Genomic DNA, 25,400 nt, shown 5'->3' with positions numbered 1-25,400 from the left:
ACGGACAATACAATTTTGGACGGACCTAATTCAGATTTTATCAAAAAGTTTGAAATCTTGAGATTTGATCTTTGAGATCCTTCTATATATTGTTTTTGGTCACAGCTTTATTTTATTGTCTCATATATATATATATATATATATATATATATATATATATATAATTATTTTTTTTTGTCTTATGATTATGGGCAGATCTTGGGCTTTGTTGTAAATTGTTACACACATAAAATGTTTAATAAATAAAGAATAAAAAAAAAAAAGAAGTAAATTTTAGTCAACATTTTGCACATTTTGTCTGCATTCGGCTTGTCTAATTGTTTGCATTGATCAAGGTAAACTGTTACTGTACATCTGAACGCCTGTAGTGATGTGAAACACTGAAGATCCATCATCTCAGTTTAGAAGATAATAAATCAGCGGCTTTTAACTCTTTCACTACTCTTTTCTTTCTTTCTTTCTTTCTTTCTTTCTCAAACAAATTCTGCTCTTTCAAATTCAATTTGGATTTTTTTCTGTGCGTGTTTTTCCTTCCATCGCAGACGTTTTCCCTTCTTCTGCAGGGACATTTTTACTGAATTTTTAATTTTAAGTTCTCTTACGAGAGGTCTCTCGTACTTGCGTAAGAAAATCTTACGCTAGGGGAAAACCTCTTTTCCTCGAGATATTGAAGCCAAAAAATTATCCTTAATTTTGCAATAATGTAAAACGCATTGCAGCAGCATGCAGACATGGGCGAGACAGCTCGCGCGCCCATTGGCTGCTCTGCGGCAACTGCACCAGCCTATCGATAGAGGCTCCTCATGACGTCAGAACCAATGAGGGCGCTTCGCGCCCATTACGTCATGTCCCGCCGAAGTCGGGTGGGGCCAGGGCTATAAATACGGCCCAGAGAGGCTGGTTTGGTCAGTTTTTTCATCTCTTCAGCGGACTTCGCATCGCTGGATCTCGAGAGGAAGCCACGCCGTCTGAGCCAAGCACCCAGCGGGATTAGTGCATCTGAAGCAGCTGGTCGACATCTCGCCGCCTTCAGCCGCCGTTTCTGCTGACGCTTTCCGGCGTACTATATCCTTTCATTGCTGTGTGTGTGTGTTCGCCGCTGCGACACGCACACTCTCCTTCTAAAAGAGCACGAGCGTCTTTTTCAAGATGCCTCGTTCTTCCTGCGGCTCTTGCCGAGCTCCACTCAGCGACGGGGACCACCACGTCATCTGTGTTTCCTGCCTGGGTGAGGATCACGCAGCTATCGCGCTCGACGAGGGCGGCTGCCCTCACTGCGATTTAATGCCTTTGGTGACTCTGCGGACTCGCCGAGCATTCTTCCGCAAAGCTGCGCCCGCGCCTTCGCCCGCCGAGCTGCCGCGCCGTAAAAAGCGCCGCGCTCAGCGGGTCCCTGAACCTCCTCCATCCCGCGAAAGCTCGCCGGTGCGCCCGCCAGCTTCGCCGCCTGCTTCACCCGAGTCTCTCACCGCCGGTCAGCGGCCGCCGTCTGCCGCCGCGTCCGCCATTGAGAACTATGAGGAAGTTTTACGAGTGGAGGACGACAGTTGCTCTATCCTGGAGTCGGGCAGTGAGGACTGGTCGAGCTCCGCGGACCTCGCACCACCCTCTCACCGGCCCCCTGGGAAAAGAGCTAGCATCGAGGCGGAGCTGATGCGTCTGCTCGAGCAGGCCGTCGAGAGCCTCGGCCTTGAGTGGTCGACGCCCCAACAGCCTGCACTCAACCGCCTGGACGGCTGTTTTCTACAAAGGGATCGTGCTTCAAATCCTTCAAGACCAGCTCCCTTCCTTCCTGAGCTTCACGAAGAGGTAGCTAAGTCTTGGAGCGCCCCCTTTTCAGCCAGAGTGCGTGCTCCCGTGTCCGCAGCATTCTCCGTAGTCGACGGTGCTAAGGACAAAGGGTACCACTCTCTTCCTCCCGTCGAGGAAGCGGTAGCCGCCCATCTTTGCCCGCCCTCTGCTGGACGGCGCGCTAAGACGGCGCTGCCATCTAAAGCCTGCCGTACTACCTCAGCCCTGCACGGTCGCGCTTACACCGCCGCCGGACAGGCTGTCTCGGCGCTTCATTCAATGGCCGTGCTCCAGATCTTCCAAGCCAACCTTCTCCGCAAATTGGACGAGGAAGGACCGGAAGCCGTGAATCTCACGGATCTGAGGAGCGCGACGGATCTCGCCCTTCGCGCCACTAAATCCGCCGCACAGGCCATGGGGCGGAACATGGCGTCTCTCACCGTTGCTGAGAGACACCTCTGGCTAACGCTCTCGGAGATGTCGGATTCGGAGCGCTCTGCTTTTCTCGACGCCCCCGTCTCCCCCGCTGGCCTCTTCGGATCTTCTGTCAAGGATTTCGCAGACAGATTCGCCGAGGTTCAAAAGACATCGCAGGCCATGAAACATTTCCTGCCCAAGCGCTCGAGCTCCGCAGCAGGTCGCTCAAAACAGCCGTCTGCTCGCAGCTCTCAGCCGCAACCCCCAGCTGCCGCCGCCCCACAGCGCCGTCAGCCCAAGGATCAGAGACCGCGCTCTCGCTCCGCCGGCCGCCGCCCCCCGCCACGCGGGCCACGGCCGAGGATTGAGGTAAAGCCCGAGGCCTCTAAGTCTTCCTAGCCAGCCTACGGAAGCGACGGTGTTCAAGTCCCGCTGCGGCCGAACTTCCACCGAAAATTTTCGCTCGCTCAGTTCCAGTAATTGCGACTGTTCCAGCGTATTTCGCAGTAAACAAGTCAGCAGTACAGCCCGCTTGCCTGCACACAAACGCCGTTTTTACGGCGACCCAGATAAATCCCAAAAAGAGTGTATTTTCTGGTATTCCGGCCACGGCCGATGGTGTTATGAGTGTAGTAAACATGCCCACTGCCCAGTGCCCATTCCTACACACAGACACGGCCCGCCACACACGGCCCGCACAAATAAAACCGACTCATGTCGGTTGTGCACCAAATGTAGTGATTGTGCCCACGCCCCAGTGCCCGCAAACACTACACGCTACATGTCTCACGGTTTCTGTAAAAACGAAACCAACGCACATACAGTCTGCACAAACAGACGGTGTTCTCAGCGTTATGCATGGGCCCGTTGTCCCGCGCCCTCATTCGCTCACAGACATATTAAACCCCACGGGGCTCACCGCGCTCGCTCTCCCTCAGCACACAGCTGCAGGAGAACTGAGCGCGGGCAGACCGCTCGCTGTGATCAGCGTGCCCCCAGTCTCGCATGCTGCAAACGCGGCGCTCATGTTACAGCACACTGTTGCTCTCCGCTCGCCACTAGATCGCGGCCAGAGCCCAGATATCATTCCACCCCTAGCCACTCACGCGAAAGCGTGGACAGAGCTCCCCGGGGTCTCAGAGTGGGTGCTGAACATTATAAAAAGAGGCTATTCGCTACAGTTCGGTCGACGCCCGCAGCGCAAAGCGGCGCGAATCGAAACTACGGTGAAAAAGGAAGTAGCACACCTACTTCGAGCCGAAATAGCGAAGCTACTGAGCAAAGGGGCTATAGAACCCTTATCACAAGCTCAGAGCGAAGGGGGCATGTACAGCAGATATTTTCTGGTACCCAAGAAAGACGGGGGTCTCAGACCCATTCTAGATCTAAGACGGCTAAACAAAGCACTTCTGAAACGACGGTTCAGAATGCTCACGACCAAGAAAATCCTCTCGCAAATTTGCCAAGGGGACTGGTTCATGTCGATAGATCTGAAAGACGCTTATTTCCAAATACAAGTAGCGTCACGTCACAGGCGATTTTTGAGATTCGCCTTCGAGGGTCAGGCATACCAGTACACAGTCCTGCCATTTGGCCTATCCTTGGCACCTCGCGTATTCACGATGTGCATGGATGCAGCGCTCGCACCCCTCAGGCTGCGAGGCATACGAGTGCTGAATTATCTGGACGATTGGCTGGTTCTAGCTCGATCACAGTCGGAGCTCATAGAACACAGGACCGTATTACTCGATCACCTCGAGAATTTGGGTCTCACAGTCAATTGGACGAAGAGTTCGCTGTCTCCCAGTCAGAAAATATCCTTTCTGGGCACAGATTTGGACTCGCTGTCTATGACAGCACAGCTGTCGCCGCAGCGCAGACTAAGTATTCAGCGCATGACAGAGATTTTTCGCCACAACGCTTTGGTCCCGCTCAAAAAGTTTCAGAGGATGCTGGGTCTCATGGCTTCAGCATCCTCAGTGCTTCAGCTGGGTCTGCTTCGCATGCGCCCGCTGCAGTACTGGCTGAAAGCGCGCGCGCCGCGCAGAGCTTGGACCTCCGGTCTCGCGCTCCTCAAGGTCGATCAGAGATGCGTTGCAGCTCTGAAACCTTGGACAGCGACCGACTGGTACCGGTTAGGTGTAAGCCTGGGGACTTCCTCGAGTGTGAAGGTGGTGTCTACGGACGCCTCAACCTCGGGATGGGGAGCGCTGCTCGAGGGCAGACCGTTATTCGGCCAGTGGTCGGAACGGGAAAAGCTTCTGCATATAAACTGCCTGGAAATGATGGCAGTCGACAACGCGCTGAGGCGTTTTTGTCCCCATATAAAAAGACACCACGTCTTGGTCCGTTCGGACAACATGTCAGTGGTGGCTTACATAAATCACCAGGGAGGTATCAGATCCAGAATCCTTCACAGGCTGACGGAACGCCTCCTGATCTGGGCTCAGCACAATCTGCGCTCGCTCAGGGCAGCGCATGTGCCCGGCCTTCTGAATGTGGGGCCGGACAGACTGTCCAGAAACAATATTCCGGCAGGAGAATGGTCTTTGCACCCGCAGACAGTCGAACTGCTGTGGAAGACGTTTGGCAGAGCGAAAATAGACCTATTTGCGTCTCAAGAGAACGCTCATTGCCAAGAATTTTTCTCCAAGAGCAGGGACGCGCTGGCTCACGTCTGGCCCCGCTGCCCGCTCTATGCTTTTCCCCCTGTCACGCTCCTACCCCAGGTGTTAGAGCGAATCAGGGAGAGCGGATGCCCAGTGCTGCTCGTCGCCCCATTCTGGACAAACCAAGCCTGGTTTCCAGTCCTGATGCAGCTGACGAGTACCGCCCCGTGGCCGATACCGGTGAGGAGGGATCTCCTCACACAGGCGAACGGCTCGATCTTGCATCCTTACCCGGAGCGTTGGTCCCTGCACGTGTGGGCCATCAACGGGTACCCGTTAACCTCCCAGCGGGAGTGTTAAACACGATCACACAGGCTAGAGCCCCATCCACTAGGCGGCTCTATGCCTCAAAATGGTCTGTGTTCACTAGCTGGTGTGCAACGAGTGGTACTCCGCCCTCATGCTGTGGGGTGACGGAGATCCTCTCTTTTTTACAAGAGCTGCTGGATAAGGGTAGAACCCCATCCACGCTCAAAGTTTATGTGGCGGCCATAGCAGCGTTCACTGAACCACCGCTCGGCCAGTCACTAGGAAGGAACGATCTGGTCATTCGCTTCCTTAGAGGAGCTAAGAGGCTGAACCCTCCCAGACCTCCCTCAGTTCCCGTTTGGGACCTCTCCACGGTTCTGGAAGCCATGAAAGGTGCCCCATTCGAGCCAATACAGTCAATAGACCTGAAACTCTTGTCTTTCAAAACAGTGTTCCTTCTGGCTCTCGCTTCAGTGAAGCGCATAGGGGATCTGCAAGCGCTCTCAGTGAGCGCGACGTGTATGGAGTTTGGACCTAATGACTCGAGAGTCATACTCAAACCAAAGCACGGATACGTTCCAAAATCCCTCAATACACCGTTTAGGGCACAGGTTATCTCCCTGTCGGCCCTGCCGGTATCTGAAGAGGAGGGTGACGCAGGCTTCCTTTGCCCGGTCAGGGCGTTAAGGGCATATGTGTCTCGCTCATCTGTTTTCAGACAGACGGAGCAGCTCTTCGTTTTGTTCAGCGGACGTTCTAAAGGACTAGCTGCGTCAAAACAGAGTCTATCCAGATGGATAGTGGATGCTATTGCGCTAGCTTACACATCCAGGGGCCTGCAATGCCCGATAGGTGTCAAAGCGCACTCCACAAGAGGCATGGCCTCGTCGTGGGCTTGGTCCAGTGGGATTGCCTTGCAAGATATCTGTATGGCGGCAGGCTGGGCCTCCCCGTCTACATTTATAAGGTTTTATAACCTCGAGGTTCCCGCTTTACAAGCTAAGTTGCTCTCGGTTTAATTTTCAGTACTGCCCGCCCGATGCTATCGGCTCGGGACGCTGAAACTGCTAGAGCGTCGATCACTGATCGCCTATATACTTCTGTGGGCAGTGTGTAAGTCCCCCATATTTACCAGTCCAGGCTGAGTTCGCCCTGGCTGTGTGGAACACTTGATATAATGTGCTCTTATCAGAGTTTTATATTACAGGAATGATGCTATTCTAGCCCCTCTTCCCGGATTCCCTGTGAGTCCCTTGTGATTAGGCACTGTATGAGCCCTGGGCACCTGCCCCTGGGACTTTAGTGCTATGTCTCAAGCACGCACGGCGTTTTACATTGTGTTCCCCTAGCGTAAGATTTTCTTACGCAAGTACGAGAGACCTCTCGTAAGAGAACGTACTCGGTTACTAACGTAACCTCGGTTCTCTCTAGAAGAGGGAACGAGTACTTGCGTATCTTGCCGTGCATGCGTCATGTTCTGTTTCGCTTCAGCGATGAAAAACTGACCAAACCAGCCTCTCTGGGCCGTATTTATAGCCCTGGCCCCACCCGACTTCGGCGGGACATGACGTAATGGGCGCGAAGCGCCCTCATTGGTTCTGACGTCATGAGGAGCCTCTATCGATAGGCTGGTGCAGTTGCCGCAGAGCAGCCAATGGGCGCGCGAGCTGTCTCGCCCATGTCTGCATGCTGCTGCAATGCGTTTTACATTATTGCAAAATTAAGGATAATTTTTTGGCTTCAATATCTCGAGGAAAAGAGGTTTTCCCCTAGCGTAAGATTTTCTTACGCAAGTACTCGTTCCCTCTTCTAGAGAGAACCGAGGTTACGTTAGTAACCGAGTACGTTTTCACTTTCCCAACAAACTCTGTCACAAACTATAATTTTACTTTTGAGTTTAATCTTAACTTTGTTATTTTAAGTTTTATTTGACTATTTTATCCTGTCTCAATGAATTCTGCTTAAAAACTACAATTCAACTTTTAAGTTTAACTTAAATGTACCCTTCTCAAACTAATTCTGCTATTTGAATTCAATTTGGACTTCTATGTGCATTTTTATTTCATTGCAAAAGTTTTCCTTTTGTAAAATATAAACTTCTGCATTAAAATTTTACTCAATCTTTTTTTTTCTTTTTTTTCTCATAAAATTCTGTAACAAACTAAAATGGTACTTTTGAGTTTAATTTAAACTAAAACTTAGTTTTAACTAATCCTGTCTCAATGAATTCTGCTTAAAAACTAGAGTTTCTAAGTTTAACTTACATTTACTCTTCTCAAACAAATTCTGCTATTTTAATTCAATTTGGACTTTGATGTGCAATTTTCTTTCATCTTTTGTAAAATAAAAACTTCTGCGTTGAAATTATGTAATTTTTACTTTTAATAATTGTTTTACTAGTTTTCACTTTCTCATTAAATTCTTTAACAAACTATAATTTTACTTTTGAATTTTATTTAAAGTTTTATTTTACATTGTCTCAATGAATTCTGCTTCAAAGCTAAAAATTGTAAGCTTAATTTTAACTTTTTAAATTATAGTTTACCCTCTCAATCAAATTCTACTACAAAAGAATTTTAAAAAGTAGTATTATAATTTGAAATATCACGAGTAGACTTAATTTTGTTGCTTTTCAAAGCATTTTAAGTGTTAAAATAATGAAAAATGTAGTCATTTACATCCTAACTTTTGCTCAAAACATTATAAAGTCCAGTCAAGCTCTTACCGATATCAGCGTCCGCTTCTGTAGAGTGTGTGACTGGTTGTGTTTGGAAAACTCCCCAAATAAGCTCAGATTATCAGTTTTGCCCCACATTTACCTTTTATACTGCATCTTTGTGACATCACCACCCTCACCTGTCAATCACACTGTCCCTCTCCTTGTCTTGAAATGTTAAACACACCCCTCTAATTTCCCCACCAGAAAAAACACACACACACACTCTCCCTCTCTCACACACACACACACACACACACACACACACACACACACACACACACACACACACACACACACTCACACTCACACTCTCTCTCACACACAGTCTCACACTCACACTCTCTCTCTCTCTCTCTCTCACACACACACACACACACACACACACACACACTCTCTCTCTCTCTCTCTCTCTCTCTCTCTCTCTCTCTCTCTCTCTCTCACACACACACACACACACACACACACCCACACACTCACAGATGCACACACTCTCACACACAGACACTAATACTCTCACACACACACACACACACACACTCATTCACTCTCTCTCACACACACAGTCTCTGCAACATTGGCTCTGCAACAGCGTTTGAGATGCTCTGATTCCGTCAGTGGAACACACACACATGCTCACCTGTGCAACACACTACAGTCACTTTAAAAAGTAATTCTGGGATCATGAAGATAGTTGTTCCCTCAGTTCTTGTACAGCATCATCACTGAGCTCATGTTGTGGAGGAGCAGATGAAGAAGCCTGAGGGGTTGATTGGGGCTTTATGTGTGTCTGGCTCAGGGAAAACAAAACAATGACCGGCACGTGTGCAAACAAACACAGGAAAACAGCACTTAACCTCAAGCTTTTTATATATCAAATCTGAACAATAAAGCAATAAACGCAGGCGCAGCACAACACCATCGACATTGTCCATATCTGTCCTAGCACTCATTCTCTCTTCAGCAGTCACCAGACAGGTGTATTAATAGCATTTGTAGGGTCGTAGAGAGTGTGAGCCTGTGTGTGTGTGTGTGTGTGTGTGTGTGTGTGTGTGTGTGTTTGGATAAGGGAAAAGCCTTTCCCCTCCATTCAGACCAGTTCAAAGACGGGTCAAGATCAGAAGCCACTGCCAAAATCTGACATAAATGACGAGCTAAACACATTAGCATTAACTCTGAACTTCAGACCCTTTCATGAGGTAAAGATTGTTGTTGTGGAAAAATCACCAAAAGCAAACCAGAGAAAGAATATGTGCTCCACTATGAGACAGTCTTCGGCAACTCTCACACCTTTCATTAGTCCGACAGGGAGATTTCATGATAATGACTCTTGTGTTTAACTGACAGACCAACTCAATGTCGCTGGACTACAGTGTTTATGACTGGATTGTAGCGCCATCTCGAGGATGAAACCGTTGATGTGCTTCACAAGACGTCAGTTTGTGTGTTTAGTGATGCACCTCTACAAGGATAATCAGGGCAGGGGGCTTCGCTCATGATCGATTCAAATATTCAAAATTTGGCCGGAAATTGTTGCGTGAAAAACACAGTCTTATTTTGCACGCAGATGCTGGTCAGCTCAACCAAAAACCTTTGAAAGCTAAACACATTTAGTTTTTTGAAAAATGTTTGACGTTTTTTGGCTTTTAGTCTGAATATGTACTGTTATTTATAAGATAGTGTGCTCCAAAAACAATGGCAAAATTCACATTTAGAGGATATAAGCGTTCAAAACGTACAGACTCTCACTTCCGCCAATATGGATCAATGATTTTGATGACGTCACTCTGCACTTCAGCTTCTCATAAGATTTTCTGTCCAATCAAATGCTCTATACTATAGAATCTAAAGCCCCGCCCCCTACATTATACATATAGATGCTGAAGCTGCAGCTGAAATCAGTCACTTGTTCACACATTTGCTATTTCTGCATGATGAATGGCAAGTAGTGCACTTTATATGGGATGGGGAACGATTCAGACATTTAAAGAACGATTAAATATGCTTTCCATTGAGGCGAATGAAGTCTGGTTTCACATTAGTGTCAATCGAACCGCCGCAGCTCCGGTCCTGAGACACGATACACAGAGCAGATCATATGATCGAGTCGCCGCAGACTAGAAAATTTATCAGACTATAATGTGAATTCAACACAGAATGCTGTATTTCAAAGCAACATGGAGGAGATTAGAAGGAGATATGGTTAGAGATCAGGAGGAAACTGCGGCTTTATCAAGCTCAATGGCTCTGAGCTGTGATATAAACTAAACGCTATTGGCTAATTTAAAAAATAAAAGGGGTGGGGCTGTTTGACATGTCTGTCTTCCTGTTTCAGTGGAAATTATATCAACACATTTGTAGTAAGGCACTTCAGTGGGCCTTTAAATAAACTTTTTGCGTTTTCTTACAGAATAAAGGTCGTTTGTAAACTCTCCAAAAACATTCATCCAAATTAACTCCATAATATGCCATGTGTAATAAAATATTTTCGCCAAAAATATTTTCGGATATATAAAATGTAAATAATGAATCATGATATTTTCAAAATGTCATTTATATATAAAAATATAAATAATAACAAGCATATGTTATTAGTCGTTTATTTGTCAGGACTTTTATTTTGGCGGGTCGTGCAGTGAAAGTGACCGTTCATCGACTCTAGTTATTCCAGCTTCACTGTCGAGTGGCCATTTTTCTGTGTCCGGATCCCGGTTCCGCTCGTTTCTCTCCTAAAACCGCTTTTAACACCGAACAATAACGGATATCACCGGCAAACGAGTCTCGAACATTAACTGCACTCGTCGCGGGGAAGAAAACGGCAGATAAAGCGGGAGTTTCCGTGTGTTGTCCATCATGAATCCTGAATAGTAAGTTTGTGTGAAGAAAAAAAAAAGCGCTGATGACACATCAAACACATGAACGCGCACTCGTCACCTGCTTTATTAATATTTACAGAAACCATGGCAGTGTTAACTAAACAAAATATTAAAGTGAACTAAATGCTGACTTTATATATCAGGATTAATTTGTTTTGTATCACAACTACGCTCTTGTTCAAGCAGATCAAACAACCGGGAGCCGTTTCGATTTGGTTTAAAAAATATTATTATAAATAAATATGTTTATAGCTAGATATGTATAGCAATACTTGTAATAATGATGTATAACATAACTGTCGGGCTGTTTCCGACACACTCGAGTGCCACGTCGTTAGGAAACCGATAAGTAAAGAATGAAACTGAAGAAATGATCTACGTAATGACACGTCAGATCATGTTAATAATGAAATAAATCATCCTCGGGCTGATCAAACTACTGTCAGGAAGTGGATCATGAAATGTGATCTCGGGCCTGAACTTACTGACAGTGTGACATGTTGAGTTTTGTTGTAGGGGCTGATGGGTAATTAAATCACCTGTTACCACACCACTGTCAGAGTCTGTGGGTTTACCATGGTAAAGTGATGGTAATACAATGAAATTGAAGAATGTGACTCTGGAAACCTGTCCAGATCATAATTTACATCGAAATCAGAAGTTTTGCTTCATGACGTTATTTCCGCACAGTTTTTTTTGATTATTTGTGGGTAGAGATGAGGTATTCCTCTTTTTATCTCCATTATTTCCCTCGTCAGATTCATTTAACACATGTGTAATGTTGAGACATGATGACACACACACACACACATGTTGCGTAACGTAACTCCCAGCTCCACGTCACACATGACAACTGACCAGAAGTGATTACTGATAGATGTTATAATCTGAATCCTCTCTCTCTCTCTCTCTCTCTCTCTCAGCGATTACCTGTTCAAACTCCTGCTGATCGGAGACTCGGGCGTCGGGAAGTCCTGCCTTCTGCTGCGTTTCGCTGTGAGTTATTAGCCTGCCATCAAGATACTGCTCACACACACACAGATAGTGGCTCTTATTGCACCGGTGATTTGACTGTCAAAGAGCTTGATGATAAAGGTGAAGGGTGCATGTCTTCGGCCTGACTGGGTCGGGAGGGGCGGCACTTCCAGTTTACCTGGTTTATTTGTTCAAATCCATTCAATAGCTGTGTTTCCACCCACCATGTTTATGCGCATTTTGGGATGGAAACTCCTAGATACACATAAAGGTTTTTTTTTCCTTTTTTTTCTTTTGTATCCGATAATAAGACACGAACTGCGATGGAAACACATTTGCTGAATAAATCCCTCAATGCACAACAAACTTGCGTGACTTTGCCTCAAAAGAGGCTGTGATTGGATGACTGGACTAATCAGTGGACCAATCGCATCACAGCATCTCAGATGTTGATGGCTCTGAGTCGAAGTCTGTGATCAGAATGATTTGGTTTAATTCCTCCAGAAGCGACTCACGTGATTGTTCACAGACTCCAGCATCTGAACGCCAGAGAACATGACAGAGTTTATTAAAAGAGCCACAGTTTCTTTCACGATTTCAGCAACTTCCATTTTTATAAGGGATGGAACGATTTGAACATTTTGTCCGATACCGATAACCAATCATTTATATTTGATAAACTGATATATTAGCAGATAAATCTAAATCCAAATTTTTCTGTACATTTTGAGAGCCTTATCATGTTCAGTGGCCGATATGACAGACTTGCGCTGCACATGTTGCTCTTTACTGTATTTTCCTTTTTTGAAGTGATTCCAATCATATTTCAAGCAATATTAAACCCTCATGTTGAACAGTGCGTCTCTCAAGCGTCTCAGCTGAAGGACATAATACATTAATTATCCTAATTTTCGTATCAGGCTGATAACGATAACATTATAAATGAACACATCTGCCGATAGCGATATGGTGGCCAATATATCGTGCATCCCTAATGTTTATTACAGATATTGTGTGCCAGTTTCCCAGGAAGTGATGATTTTGTTCTCTTGAATACAAGATGGAAACAATGCTTTATTATCAAATGTTTATGCAATATTCCATTTTAATTTTGCAACTTTGAATGGAAACAGCTGGTGTGAGAGAAACCTTGAGTTGTGTTGTTGAGTGTGCTTTTAAATGTAACATTTCATTTAATATCCAGCAATATTATTGATCTGCCTGCATTGACAACATTATGAGCTGGACGATGACATCACGGTTTACTCAAGAGCGGCTGTATATTAACTAAATTAATAACTTTTCTACAACAAACATGAACCGTCACTGAACTTACTTAAGCTGGACTGTGACGCTATTTTCTTCTAGAAACAAACTATTATTTTGCTGTTATCTCTGTAAAGCTGCTTTGAAACTGAATCTGTATTGTTTAAAGCGCTGTATAGATAAAGGTGTCTTGACTCTCCTCAGGATGACACGTACACGGAGAGCTACATCAGCACAATCGGGGTGGACTTCAAGATCCGGACGATAGAACTGGACGGGAAGACCATCAAACTACAGATCGTAAGAGCTCACTATAACGGCTCACACACACTCGCCGCCTCTCGTTACACAAGCTTGACTTCATGAGTTCGTAACGCAACGCAAGCACACGTCACATTCCCAGCATGCACATCACACTAGCCCCGTTTACATGCACACTTTTTTGCTATTCTGATTGAGATCGTTCTGATTGACGGATTCCGGTTGACTGTTTACATGGGATGTTATCTAAACCGATCTGGTGTTTACATGTGCTGACGCTTTCAATCCAAATCATTTTGTGACATGCGCACACAGCTTGTCTGCCGGATCTGGAAGCTCATTATTTCCCACGTTTTCAATCCTGTCAAGATGGTGCATCACTTAATCGTCGCGTTAGTTGTAGGCATTAACCGCGTTTCGAGCCATAAACGGGCCCTGCCAGGCTAACCGTGCCCAAAATCTGCTGCGTTTCCACTGTCGGGTCAGAAGCTCCACAGCGCTTCACTAAAACACGCCCGTAACACGCCTCTCTGGAACAACGTCACACAAACCCATCATTTCACCAACAAAATGGAAGTTTTATCAGAAAACTGATCAGAAAGAAATCACTGGAAACAGCGTGATCGCAAAACAAGAGCGACCGTTTGCTGGCATTTTTAATTGAATATTTAAAGCCCAAGAATAGATGTTTTACCACAGGTTTACAATAAAAAGATACAATCAATACAATACAATCAAAATTGCACATTAGTCACACAGAAATACAGTGGTTTAGCGTTTATGACGTTTGTGAACGTTCACAAAAAGAAAGAGGACACACAACTTATTCAGTCGCGTCTGTTTCTGTTTATTTGGTAGCCTAGTTACAGGACATATTTACATCACATTTAGAAAGAATGATCATTTCTACAAATATGCCACCAAAAATATGACCTGAGGAGCTTTAGCACTCTCTCCCAGAAGGATACAGATTTTCAGTCAAAGAAAAAGAGGATAGTCCGAGACATAGGCTACTGACAGATCAAATAAAAACAGGATTATGATAACTTATATGATTTGTCTGATTTCTTCAACGTTCATATTTACCATGTTTACTGTGGTAATGGTTAGCGTTAGTGATGCTCCGATTGATCGGCCGCCGATCATGATCGGCCGCCGATCATGATCGGCCGATATTGGCAAAAAATAGCTTGATCGGCAACCCCCAAAAGCGCCGATCAAAAAAGCCGATCACGTGACGTAAATAACTCGCGCAACTTTTCCGCATGCGCGGCAACACAACAGCAGAGCAGAGCTTGCTTAACAGTGGCAAAATGAGTTCTCCTATGACGGCAATTCAATGGCAATTATAAACGAGCGCACAACTGATGCTGGCGCGCGCGGTAAATGACATTCGCGAGAGGATAACAGATCTACGCGCGAGGAAACGGGAACTCGCGAGCTCATTCAAACCCTGCGCGGGCGCATGACATCTCTGCCCTCGCGAGCGCGCATGATCGTTCCCCACACTCTCGCGCTTGATCTCCTCTCGCCTGCTGATTTTGCTCGCTCGAACACTTTTATTTTTGGCAGTCGAGGGGCGGGACTTACTGTTTTAATAACCTCAAATGTCATTGTCATTATTTTATTTTTTGGATCTGATGTAGTTAGTTCCTCAACTACATCCATTGTAGTCTGCCTGACCCCTCTTTGTTTTGAAAAATTATACTGTGCCTTATTTGGAAAAGGTGGCCTACAGTAGCCTTATGTTATCTTGTTTTCTAACTACAATTAAATAAATATTGGTGGTTCTTCAAGATTTTCTTGACTCTATCATATTTCCATTCTGTGATCGGCAGTGATCGGCAATCGGCAGATCATGATTTTGGTGATCGGTAATCGGTGATCGGCCCCAAAAATGCTGATCGGAGCATCACTAGTTAGCGTGCATAGTTTTTTGCATCGGGTATAAATATTATTATACGGTGATCAGAATCCACATCGGATCACAAACAGAAGGCATTATGTTAGCTGACAGAATTATCTGGCGCAAAACCAGGCATGCGCAGAAAGATGTTCACTCAAAGTAATCGGATCAGATCGTTTACATGGTGTAATCTTTCGTTTGATCGGTTCATGAAAAGGTTTATTCCACCCCCTTCAATCCGACTGAAATTTCAATCGGTTTGAGCATTTCTATTCTGATTGAGGTGTTGACATGGAGCATTTTCATTCTGATTGGACTTTTAAACTGGTTATAATCGGAATACAATGCTACATGTAAACGGGGCTAGTGACACACATTTGAGTTTCAGCACTGCCGTAAGACTCGTTAATTACACCAGCTTGAGATGTTTTAATGGTTTCGTAAGAGTCTCTTCTGCATTTATTTAATCAGAAATAGTCAAAACTATTAGTATAATTTGAAATAAGTTTTCTATGTGAATAAATGGTTAAAGTGTAATTTATTCCTGTGATCAAAGCTGAATTTTCAGCATCATTACTCCAGTCTTCAGTGTCACATGATCCTTCAGAAATCATCTAATATGAGGATTTCTGATTATTGTCAGTGTTGAACACAGTTGTGCTGCTTGATATGTGTGTGTGTTTGCTGAACGTGTGTGTGTTTGTTGTGTTAACAGTGGGACACCGCGGGTCAGGAGCGATTCCGCACCATCACGTCCAGCTACTACAGAGGAGCTCACGGGATCATCGTCGTTTACGACGTCACGGATCAGGTGACCAAACAGTCCTGGAGTATGAGCGTTTCTGAAGCGTGTCTGTGTGTGTATGTGAGTGTTTCTGTGTGTGTGAGCGTTTCTGAAGCGTTTCTGTGTGTGTGAGCGTTTCTGAAGCGTGTGTGTGTGTGTGTGTGTGTGTGTTAGTGTTTCTGTGTGTGTGAGCGTTTTTGTGTGTCTGAGTGTTTCTGAAGCGTTTCTGTGTGTGTGTGTGTGTGTGTGTGTGTGTGTGAGCGTTTCTGAAGCGCGTGTGTGTGTGAGCGTTTCTGAAGCGTTTCTGTGTGTGTGTTAGCGTTTTTGTGTGTCTGAGTGTTTCTGTGTGTGTGTGTGTGTGTGTGTGTGTGAGAGCGTTTCTGAAGCGCGTGTGTGTGTGTGTGAGCGTTTCTGAAGCGTGTGTGTGTGAGCGTTTCTGTGTGTGCGCGAGTGTTTGTGTTGTTTCTGAAGCGTGTGTGTGAGCGTTTCTGTGTGTGCGCGAGTGTTTGTATGTCTGAGTGTTTCTGAAGCGTTTCTGTGTGTGTGTGTGAGCGTTTCTGAAGCGCGTCTGTGTGTGTATGTGAGTGTTTCTGTGTGTGTGTGTGTGTGAGAGCGTTTCTGAAGCGTTTCTGTGTGTGTGTGTGTGTGTGTGTGTGTGTGTGTGTGTGTGTGTGTGAAAGTTTCAGTGTGTGTGAGTGTTTGTGTGTCTGAGTGTTTCTGAAGTGTGTGTGTGTGTGTGCGTGTGTGTGCGTGTGTGTGTGTGTGTGTGTGTGTGTGTGAGCGTTTCTGAAGCGTTTCTGAAGCGTTTCTGTGTGTGTGTGAGCGTTTCTGTGTGTGTGAGTGTTTGTGTGTGTGAGTGTTTGTGTGTCTGAGTGTTTCTGAAGCGTGTGTGTGTGTGTGAGCGTTTCTGTGTGTGTGAGCGTTTCTGTGTGTGTGTGTGTGTTTCTGTGTGTGTGAGCGTTTCTGTGTGTGTGTGTGTGTTTCTGCTGGTTGGTTATAATGGCATGTGTTTCCTCAGGAGTCCTTCAATAACGTCAAACAGTGGCTTCAGGAGATCGATCGCTACGCCAGTGAAAACGTCAACAAGCTCCTGGTGGGGAACAAGTGTGATCTGACCACTAAGAAACTTGTGGATTACACCGCAGCGAAGGTACAGGTCCTCAGCAGAGTCACAGCACTATACACACTATACACACTGTAATCAACACTATAATCAACACTATAATCAACACTATAATCAACACTATACGACCGTTAGCAGAGCAACCCGGGAAACCGCCGGATTTATCATTTACACAACTAACACTTATTTACTTTACTTTATATTCATTATTACTTCTTATTAGTTATTAAATAAATAATAATTTAAAAATCAATACATTTTGTTTAAAAACTTTCCTGATTGAAAGCAGAAAACTGGCTTATTAATAATTAATAAAGTATTTACATCATTATTCATTACTTAAATAATTAATAGTTTATGTATAGTGCATTTTATTTTTGCAGCCCAAAAGACTGGCTGATTATCAGTTTAAATAGGTGTTAATTATTTTAAAAAATGATTGGTAATTATTTATTAATTTATTAATTATAAACCTTTCCTGGTTGCAAACTGAAATTATTTAATCACTATTAATTATTAAATAATGAATAATAGTTACAATTTAAAATATTATTAAACTTTTTTTTTTGAAATTTAAAATATTAAATTATTATATTTCCTTTGATTCTACACTCATTTCAATTTGTAAATATATTGTTTATGATAAGAAAATGGTATATACAGTGTGTGTGTGTGTCTATATGTGTATTAGGCTTGGGCGGTATTCGAATTTTGAAACCGTCAAACCGCCTCCCTATTTTACCGGGGTATACGGTATTACCGTGACTAATTAAAAGTGACATAATGGGCTCAGACGGCGTCACCAAACTGTTGGCTTGTGCCTACACCGTTCAGAAACTGAATGCCAGATCGGGCAAAAAAACAACAACAAAAAAAAAATCAAGCCCAACCCCTGCACGTTGTGTCTGAGTCAGGCCGACGGCATTAACTGTTATTATGAGCCGGAGCCCACCATTATTCAACATAATATCTGTGTGCGTGCAACAAGCAAGAAGTGCCTTTGTAATCCGGTGACGCGTGTCCATTGATTTTTATTAATAAAACTTTTCTGCAAAGATGGAAGTTGACGATCGCCATCTATGTAGTGAACGCGCCTATAGAAAGAAAACGCTATAGAGAGACATGCACATCATGGATTACAGAGAGGTAGGCTAGTCTATTTCTTTTCGTTTTGAATGGTTTCGTTTACTGAAATTGACGATCGCATCTCCGTATGAACGCGCCTAGAGAGAAATGCACATCGTGGATTACTTAGCCTAATCAGTGAGTAGCCTATTTCTTTCGTTTTGAATTGTTTCGTTTAAAGAAATTGACGATCGCCATCTCCATATGAACGCGCCTAGAGAGAAATGCACACCATTGATTAATCAGACTATATTTCTTTTCGTTTTGAATTGTTTCTTTTAATGAAATTGACGATCGCATCTCTGTATGAACGAGAGAAATGCACATCATGGATTACTTAGCCTAATCAGTGAGTTGCCTATTTCTTTCGTTTTTAATTGTTTCGTTTAAAGAAATTTCAAGCTTTATTTATTTGTCATGTCTGTGAGGCATAGCCTTTTTTATGAGATTTCAATGCAAGTGACAGCGGCATGCTCATCATGTCATGATTATATTAAATCCAGGCGTTTGGTTGATGAAAATTTTATAAAAATTTAGATACAATTTATACAAAACGAAATTCGTTTTAAAGAGGCCTTTTACAAAACTAAATGTATTGAAGTGGTCAAATCGTCTGACACCCGATGCATCCCATCTTATTTGTGCTGTTCACTTTTCATAATCAACAAAGATGGAAAAAATAACATTATAATATTTTAACAAATACGAAACTTAATGCGCTTATGTATCCTGGCAGCAGTGGGTGGGCGGTTGTTTCGGAGATGCGACGTTAGAGGTGTTTACATCTCTGCGGTATTGCCTCGTCAGTATTTACCGCCTCTCCCTTCTCATTTGGTTGGAACCAGAAATATGGCCAAACTGCAACCACACATAAGCATTTTTTAGGCAATAAATAAATTATATATATATTATAGGCTATATAAGTGCCGGTAATGACGGTATTGAAACTGATACCGGTGCTATTTTAAGATCCCGCGGTATCCGATATTACCGTAATACCGCCCAACCCTAATGTGTATTAAATTGGAATACTTAAATGTATAATATATTCTAGACAATATTAAAGCTCTAGATCAATCTGTTGTTGTCCCGTTCAGGAGTTTGCGGACTCTCTCGGCATCCCGTTCCTGGAGACGAGTGCGAAGAGCTCCAGTAACGTGGAGCAGGCCTTCATGACCATGGCAGCGGAGATCAAGAAGAGGATGGGCCCCGGGGCCACGGCTGGAGGACCCGACAAATCCAACGTCAAGATCCAGAGCACACCGGTCAAGGCCTCCAGCGGGGGGTGCTGCTGAGAACCAGACCGCTCAAACACAAGACCACAGTAACGTTACACCACACAGCTGAGTTACCACAGAGAGAGAGAGAGAGTGTGCGTGTGTGTGTGTGTGTGTGTGTGTGTGTGTGTGTGTGTGTGTGTGTGTGTGTGTGTGAGAGACAGAGAGAGAGAGTGTGTGTGAGAGACAGAGAGAGAGAGTGTGTGTGAGAGAGAGTGTGTGTGTGTGTGTGTGTGTGCGTGAGAGTGTGTGTGAGAGAGAGTGTGTGAGACAGACAGAGAGAGAGAGAGTGTGTGTAAGAGACAGAGAGAGTGTGTGTAAGAGACAGAGAGAGAGAGTGTGTGAAAGAGACAGAGAGAGAGAATGTGTGAGAGACAGAGAGAGAGTGTGTGTGAGAGAGTGTGTGCGTGAGAGTGTGTGTGAGTGAGAGAGTGTGTGAGTGTGTGTGTGAGAGAGAGAGTGTGTGTGTAAGAGACAGACAGAGAGAGAGTGTGTAACAGACAGACAGACAGAGAGAGAGAGTGTGTGTGTGTGTGTGTGTGTGTGTGTGTGTGTGTGTGAGAGAGAGGGTGAGATTGAGTGTGTGTGAGAGAGTGAGTGTTGAGACGGAGAGCGAGAGAGTGAGAAAGAGAGTGTGTGTGTGTGTGTGTGTGTGTGTGTGTGTGTGTGTGTGTTTGTGTGTGTGTGTGTGTGTGTGTGTGTGTGAGAGACTGTGTGTGTGTGTGTGTGTGTGTGTGTGTGTGTGTGTGTGTGTGTGTGTGTGTGTGTGTGTGTGTGTGTGTGTGTGTGTGTGTGTGTGTGTGTGTGTGTGTGTGTGTGTGTGTGTGTGTGTGTGTGTGTGTGAGTGAGTGAGTGAGAATATTAATGAGAAACAGAGTAAGAAAGGATCAAATGAAACCGCCTGATACTGAATGCCGCATGCACATGGCTGCATGACCAGACAAACACGTCTCCTAAACCCAGCGAGCGTCCCGTCTTCTGCTGGAGGAACATCTCAAACTCCCTGCGCTCATTTACTCAAGCATCCGAGAGTCTCCTGCGCGCTCAGAGGAAACACAACTCGATCTGGCCTTGAACTTCCTCTTGGGGACTTTGGAGGAAGCCGTGGACTGTGATGTCATAGCTGACCTCTGATCAGTGGGTTCCGTTACTATGGCTCCCGGTGTGGTTGCCCCGGCGACCTCTCCTTCAACCGCTGCCTTCTCTCTGCTTTTGGTGGACCGTTGGTTTTTTTCCCTGATTTTTTTGTATTTTATTTTTTATTTGTGATCTTCATCATTTCAAGACACCGGTCGTCAGAGCGCAACGCTTCAGAAAGCGCTTGTTCAAATGCATTGTCATTGTGTGTTTGTTGTTTGCCACGATTCTAACAGCATTATCATCCTGTGCAATTGTGTGTGATAATACTTTGGAAAACAAGAACCATATCCTCGTAGTTTAAATGTCAATGTTATGAATTGGTTCCGTCTCTTAATCAGTTTTGACGCTTACACACACACACGTATATTATGTATATCCTGTATATTGGACTCAACATTTGTTTACTGACAGCACAACAGCAGCGTCACTGTAATAGAGATGCAGATTTATGTATGAATGCGAGTGACTGATAAACAGGAAATGACATCACAATAGTTAAAGCAACTTACTTATGTATTTTTTTCTGTTTTCGGGGGGGAAATATGGTCTTTTTCTCCTCTATTTCTATTTCCTTTTATGTCACACAATGTTTAAATAAACTATGAAGGAAAAGTTTAATAAAAATGGTTTTAACTGGAATGTTTCATGTGTTTCATCATAAACGAGTCAGTCACATGATTCCATTGGTTGGTGCTGATTGGAGCTCGTGATTCATCACTGTTGAAGATCACATGATCTTATTAGTCAGATCTGACGGACGCTACCGTTCTAAAGTTTATGGTCAATGAGATTATTTCTTTAAAAGAAATTAATACTTTTATTCAAAAAGGATGCAGTAAATTGATCAAAAATAACAGAAAAGACATTTATAATGTTACAAGTAAATGCCGTTCTTTTGAACTTTCTATTCATCAATGAATCCTGAATAAAAGTATCACTGTTTCCACACACATATAAAGCAGCTCAACTGTTTTCAACATTGATAATAATCATAAATGTTTCTTGAGCATCAAAGCATCATATTAGAGTGATTTCTGAAGGATCATGTGACACTGAAGACTGGAGTAATGATGTGGAAAATTCAGCTTTGATCACAGGAATAAATTAAATTTTAACAGATATTCACATAGAAAACACTTTCTGTAAATTGGAATAATATTTCGCAATTTTACAAATTTTTTTGTATTTTTAATCAAATAAATGCAGCCTTGGTGAGAATGAAACTAATGTTGAAAATTCAGCTTTGATCACCGGAGTAACATACATTTGACAGTATATTACATAATAGAGCTGCACAAATCTGGGTGAATTAAGAATCACACGATTAAAAAAAAAAAAAATCAAGATAATTTCTATTCTGAATAGACAACTAAACAAAATAACATGTAATTGACCAGAGGTTCTGACAAAATGTTATTTTCTGCAGCTATTTTTGTAATGGTCACTTGTCGCCACCTACTGGTGTAACGATATTGATACAATCGTTATTTGATGCATCAAGCTGCTTTCAGAAGGTGATTCACTCTATTTTGATCGCTCTCATAGACATCAGTGTTTATATTAAGTAACTATAAACTTTTTTTATGAGAGAAATAATGATACCGTGTAGCTGAAAAGACTGTTTGTGAAGCTGTTTAATACATGATAACGGCTCTCTCTGGATCAGTGCCAACGCAGATCTGGATATTCACTGTGATCGTACACGTGTCAAAGGTTTAAAGGCACAATATGTAATTTTTTTGCTTTAAAAACAGCAAAAATCACTATATCTAAGTTATATATATATATTTTTTTGTGTACTTACATTATCCCGACTGTTTCCAACAACTTTCAAACCAGGAGAAATTTGTAATTTAATTCGAGAAACGTCCCGTTTCTTTATTTCCGTTTTGTCGCCGTCAATGGCGTCATATCCGCGTTGTCCCTGGTTTCCGCTCGTACTGCCATGGCAACCAGAGCTATGAACCAGAGCCCTCTGATAGTAAACAAAGCGACTGACGGTAGTTCGCAATGTCTATTTGCACGCTGTTGTTGTTTCGTTCAAACATTATGGACCATGGCAAGCAGACTTTGGATACAAAAGGAGAACTAAAACGAGAATCAATATCAGCGCGGTGTTTTCGAGATGCCGAGAGCTCCCATAGACAGTATATAAACGAGAGCTCCACGTCCGAGACTTCGACCGCTTCTACATGTACTTTATTAAACAGGTGAGCACATTTACATAAAACTAATCAATGTTATATAGCTCAACATGATGAAATGTTAGAATATGATCTGTATGTTATTCTAATGTTGATCTAGCTTACTGCTAGTATACAGACAAACTAACACATACATTTCAACACATTCAAATGCAGTTTAGTGTGATAGTGTAATGTTAGACCAAGTGAAACAACCCTGCGTTACCTCACAAGTTTAATTTGTCTAATAAACTGACCTGTGACTGTGAGTAGTAATTCTGCACTCGCGTGTAACGTTAGTTCGGTAGAATGAAATGTCCATATTCCTTATATGATAGCTGATAGCTGTCTCTTAGCAATCCCGAACTGCTTCATATCACAGTCATGATAAAAGCATCGATGTATTCAGTCATCCATAAACATTATTAGATCCATAGATTAGATCGGTCGGCTTGACGTTGACGACAAGATCCATAATTCTTAGCAAATGTTGCGTCATCAAACTACGCCTTTGTTATTGTAAATAGGTTAGCGACCCCTAGTGGAGAAAAATTCCATACTGTACGTTTAATAGACACAGGCGAAAAACCTTTATGAAAATTAACCATGATTTTATTATAGTAAAAGTGCAGTAACCATGTTTTTTTTGGGGGGGGGGGGGGGTGTAAAACCACAGTTTTACTACAAATATGGTTAAACTATGGTTAGTGTAGAAAACCATGGTAAATTTGTGGTTATCACGATTTAACTACAATAACCATGTTTTTATTTTATTTTTATTTTATTTGTAGTAAAACGATGGCTATTTTTCATAAGGGCGTTGTCATTTAGGAATAAAATCATGTGGGTGTTTGAATCGAGATCTTTTAATGATTAATCGTGCAGCTCTATTATAATAGAAAAGTTGTTTTAAATTGTACTAATATTTCACAATATTTCACAATATATATATATTTTACTGTATTTTAGATCAAATAAATGCAGCCTTGGTGAGCAGAAGATACTCATTTTAAAATATATATATATATTACCAAGCCCAACAATTCCCAAGTTCAGTAAGTATTTTCATGGTCTTTTCTTACAAAAAAAAAAAATGCATAAAAAAAGTAAGTCAGAAAACATAGTAGGCAAAACTCAAGAGAATATGACAAAAACAAGAACAAGAAAACTCAGGAGAAACAGCGTTAACATATTCATTGGCGGACAAAGGAGCAGAATGAAAGTCAGGGCTTAAATACATGAGGAATGTAATCATGAAGGGAAACATGTGTGAGAAGCTAGTTAACAATCAAGGAAATGAACAAAGCAGGTAAAACAGAACACACACACACACACACACACACACACACACACACACACACACACACGTTACAGTAGTGAGACACCGCTCAGAAACTGCAGGAAAATCCCTCAATGAAAGTGAAGCGGCACGCTTACATGCCAGAAGTGGGACATCTGCACGCCTCCACACACACTCCAGCTGTCCTCGCAGGGCCTCAGGGGTCAGAGGTCAGAGGTCAGGGTCAAGGACAATGCCGATCCAGATCCTTTGTTTTGTTGCGTGTTGCTGGGAGACAGAGGGTCGTGGGTCTGACGGCGGGAGGCGTGTGTGTGTGTGTGTGTGTGTGTGTGTGTGTGTGTGTGTGTGTGTGTGTGTGTGTGTGTGACAGCTGGAGGAGGAACAACAGTGTGAGGAACGACAGACTGTTTGCATTCAAACACGGATGATATAGTTAATCATCAAATGATCGTGCAAACAATGATAGTGTGCTTTATTCTTGGCCATCATCTGCAGCTCTCATTCAGTTTACAGTAAATCTGGGATTTTTCCTGCAAGCACCCCAGGATATCAGAAGCACTCTGAAATGCTGATCTGAAGATGAAGGTTGTGTGTGTCTGATGTGGTGACTGAGGTTCAGCTGCTTTATCTTCCTCTTGTTCAGGCCATCTGGAGATCATGAACCGAATGAAGGAGAAGACGACCTCCAGGAACATTCGTCATCAGGTGGAAATATGCCTGAACATTCTGACACACAAAGAGTCGAGACTCGTGTGCGCATCGACGTAAACCGAGACTCACCCTGGTTATAAAACTGCTGATATGAGCTTCTCTGGTGTAAAGAGATCCTCGAATTACTCAAATGTGGGTCTTTCATAGTTTATGAGACTTACAATTTAAATATTCACTGTCAGATACATCTTCTTAAACAAAGGTTGGATCTGTAGAAATGTGTAGAGAAAAACAGTAAAAAAAAAAAAAAAAAGGTTTACAAAAATACCTTATAAAAAAATACGATTGAATTTATATATATATACACATATGATACAAAGTAGATCCATATAAATAAAATAAAAATATAAATACGTTTAAAAAATATATTTAAACAAATAACAGTACAAGTGAGTAGGAAATTTTTTTTAAAATATTACACATTTAAAATATAAAATTTTCACAGTATTAACACATGGATATTTACACACAAAAATATATAGCAGCCTTTTACATTTCTTGGATGGGGTGTTGGGGGTCCCTCGCATAATGACGAAGATCATATTTGGGGTCTGTGACACCTAATAAGTTGAAAAAGCATATAATTTGAGAAATGTTTGAATTGAGATCTCATAGCCTACTGATTGCAGAC

The 25,400-nt window shown here is 43.2% G+C and overlaps 2 protein-coding genes across 3 annotated transcripts in view; one reads left to right on the top strand and one right to left on the bottom strand.

Moving 5' to 3' along the window:
* The window catches only part of mb (myoglobin), a 12,176-nt gene extending 3,676 nt beyond the window's left edge, over positions 1–8,500 (bottom strand). The window contains exon 1 of one of the 2 annotated variants that reach the window (XM_082164796.1): positions 8,483–8,500. Coding sequence is in view for 1 of the 2 variants with exons in the window: in XM_082164795.1 (XP_082020921.1) it covers positions 7,852–7,941 (90 nt within the window). In the remaining variant the exon portion in view is untranslated. Of the gene's footprint in view, positions 1–7,851; positions 7,993–8,482 lie in introns of those variants that run through there. The other variant, XM_082164795.1, reaches the window with a different exon arrangement.
* A 2,005-nt stretch (positions 8,501–10,505) lies between these two features.
* rab1aa (RAB1A, member RAS oncogene family a) lies at positions 10,506–21,214 on the top strand. Its single transcript, XM_082164549.1, has 6 exons — positions 10,506–10,709; positions 11,642–11,714; positions 13,164–13,259; positions 15,842–15,937; positions 16,929–17,060; positions 19,256–21,214. The coding sequence occupies exons 1-6, from the start codon at positions 10,696–10,698 to the stop codon at positions 19,451–19,453; spliced, it is 609 nt and encodes a 202-aa protein (XP_082020675.1). The 5' UTR covers positions 10,506–10,695; the 3' UTR covers positions 19,454–21,214.
* Positions 21,215–25,400: the final 4,186 nt, after the last annotated feature.

The sequence above is a fragment of the Leuciscus leuciscus genome, assembly GCF_965113295.1.
Source record: "Leuciscus leuciscus genome assembly, chromosome: 3".
Lineage (NCBI taxonomy): Eukaryota > Metazoa > Chordata > Actinopteri > Cypriniformes > Leuciscidae > Leuciscus > Leuciscus leuciscus.
This window is presented reverse-complemented; position numbering and strand designations above follow the sequence as displayed.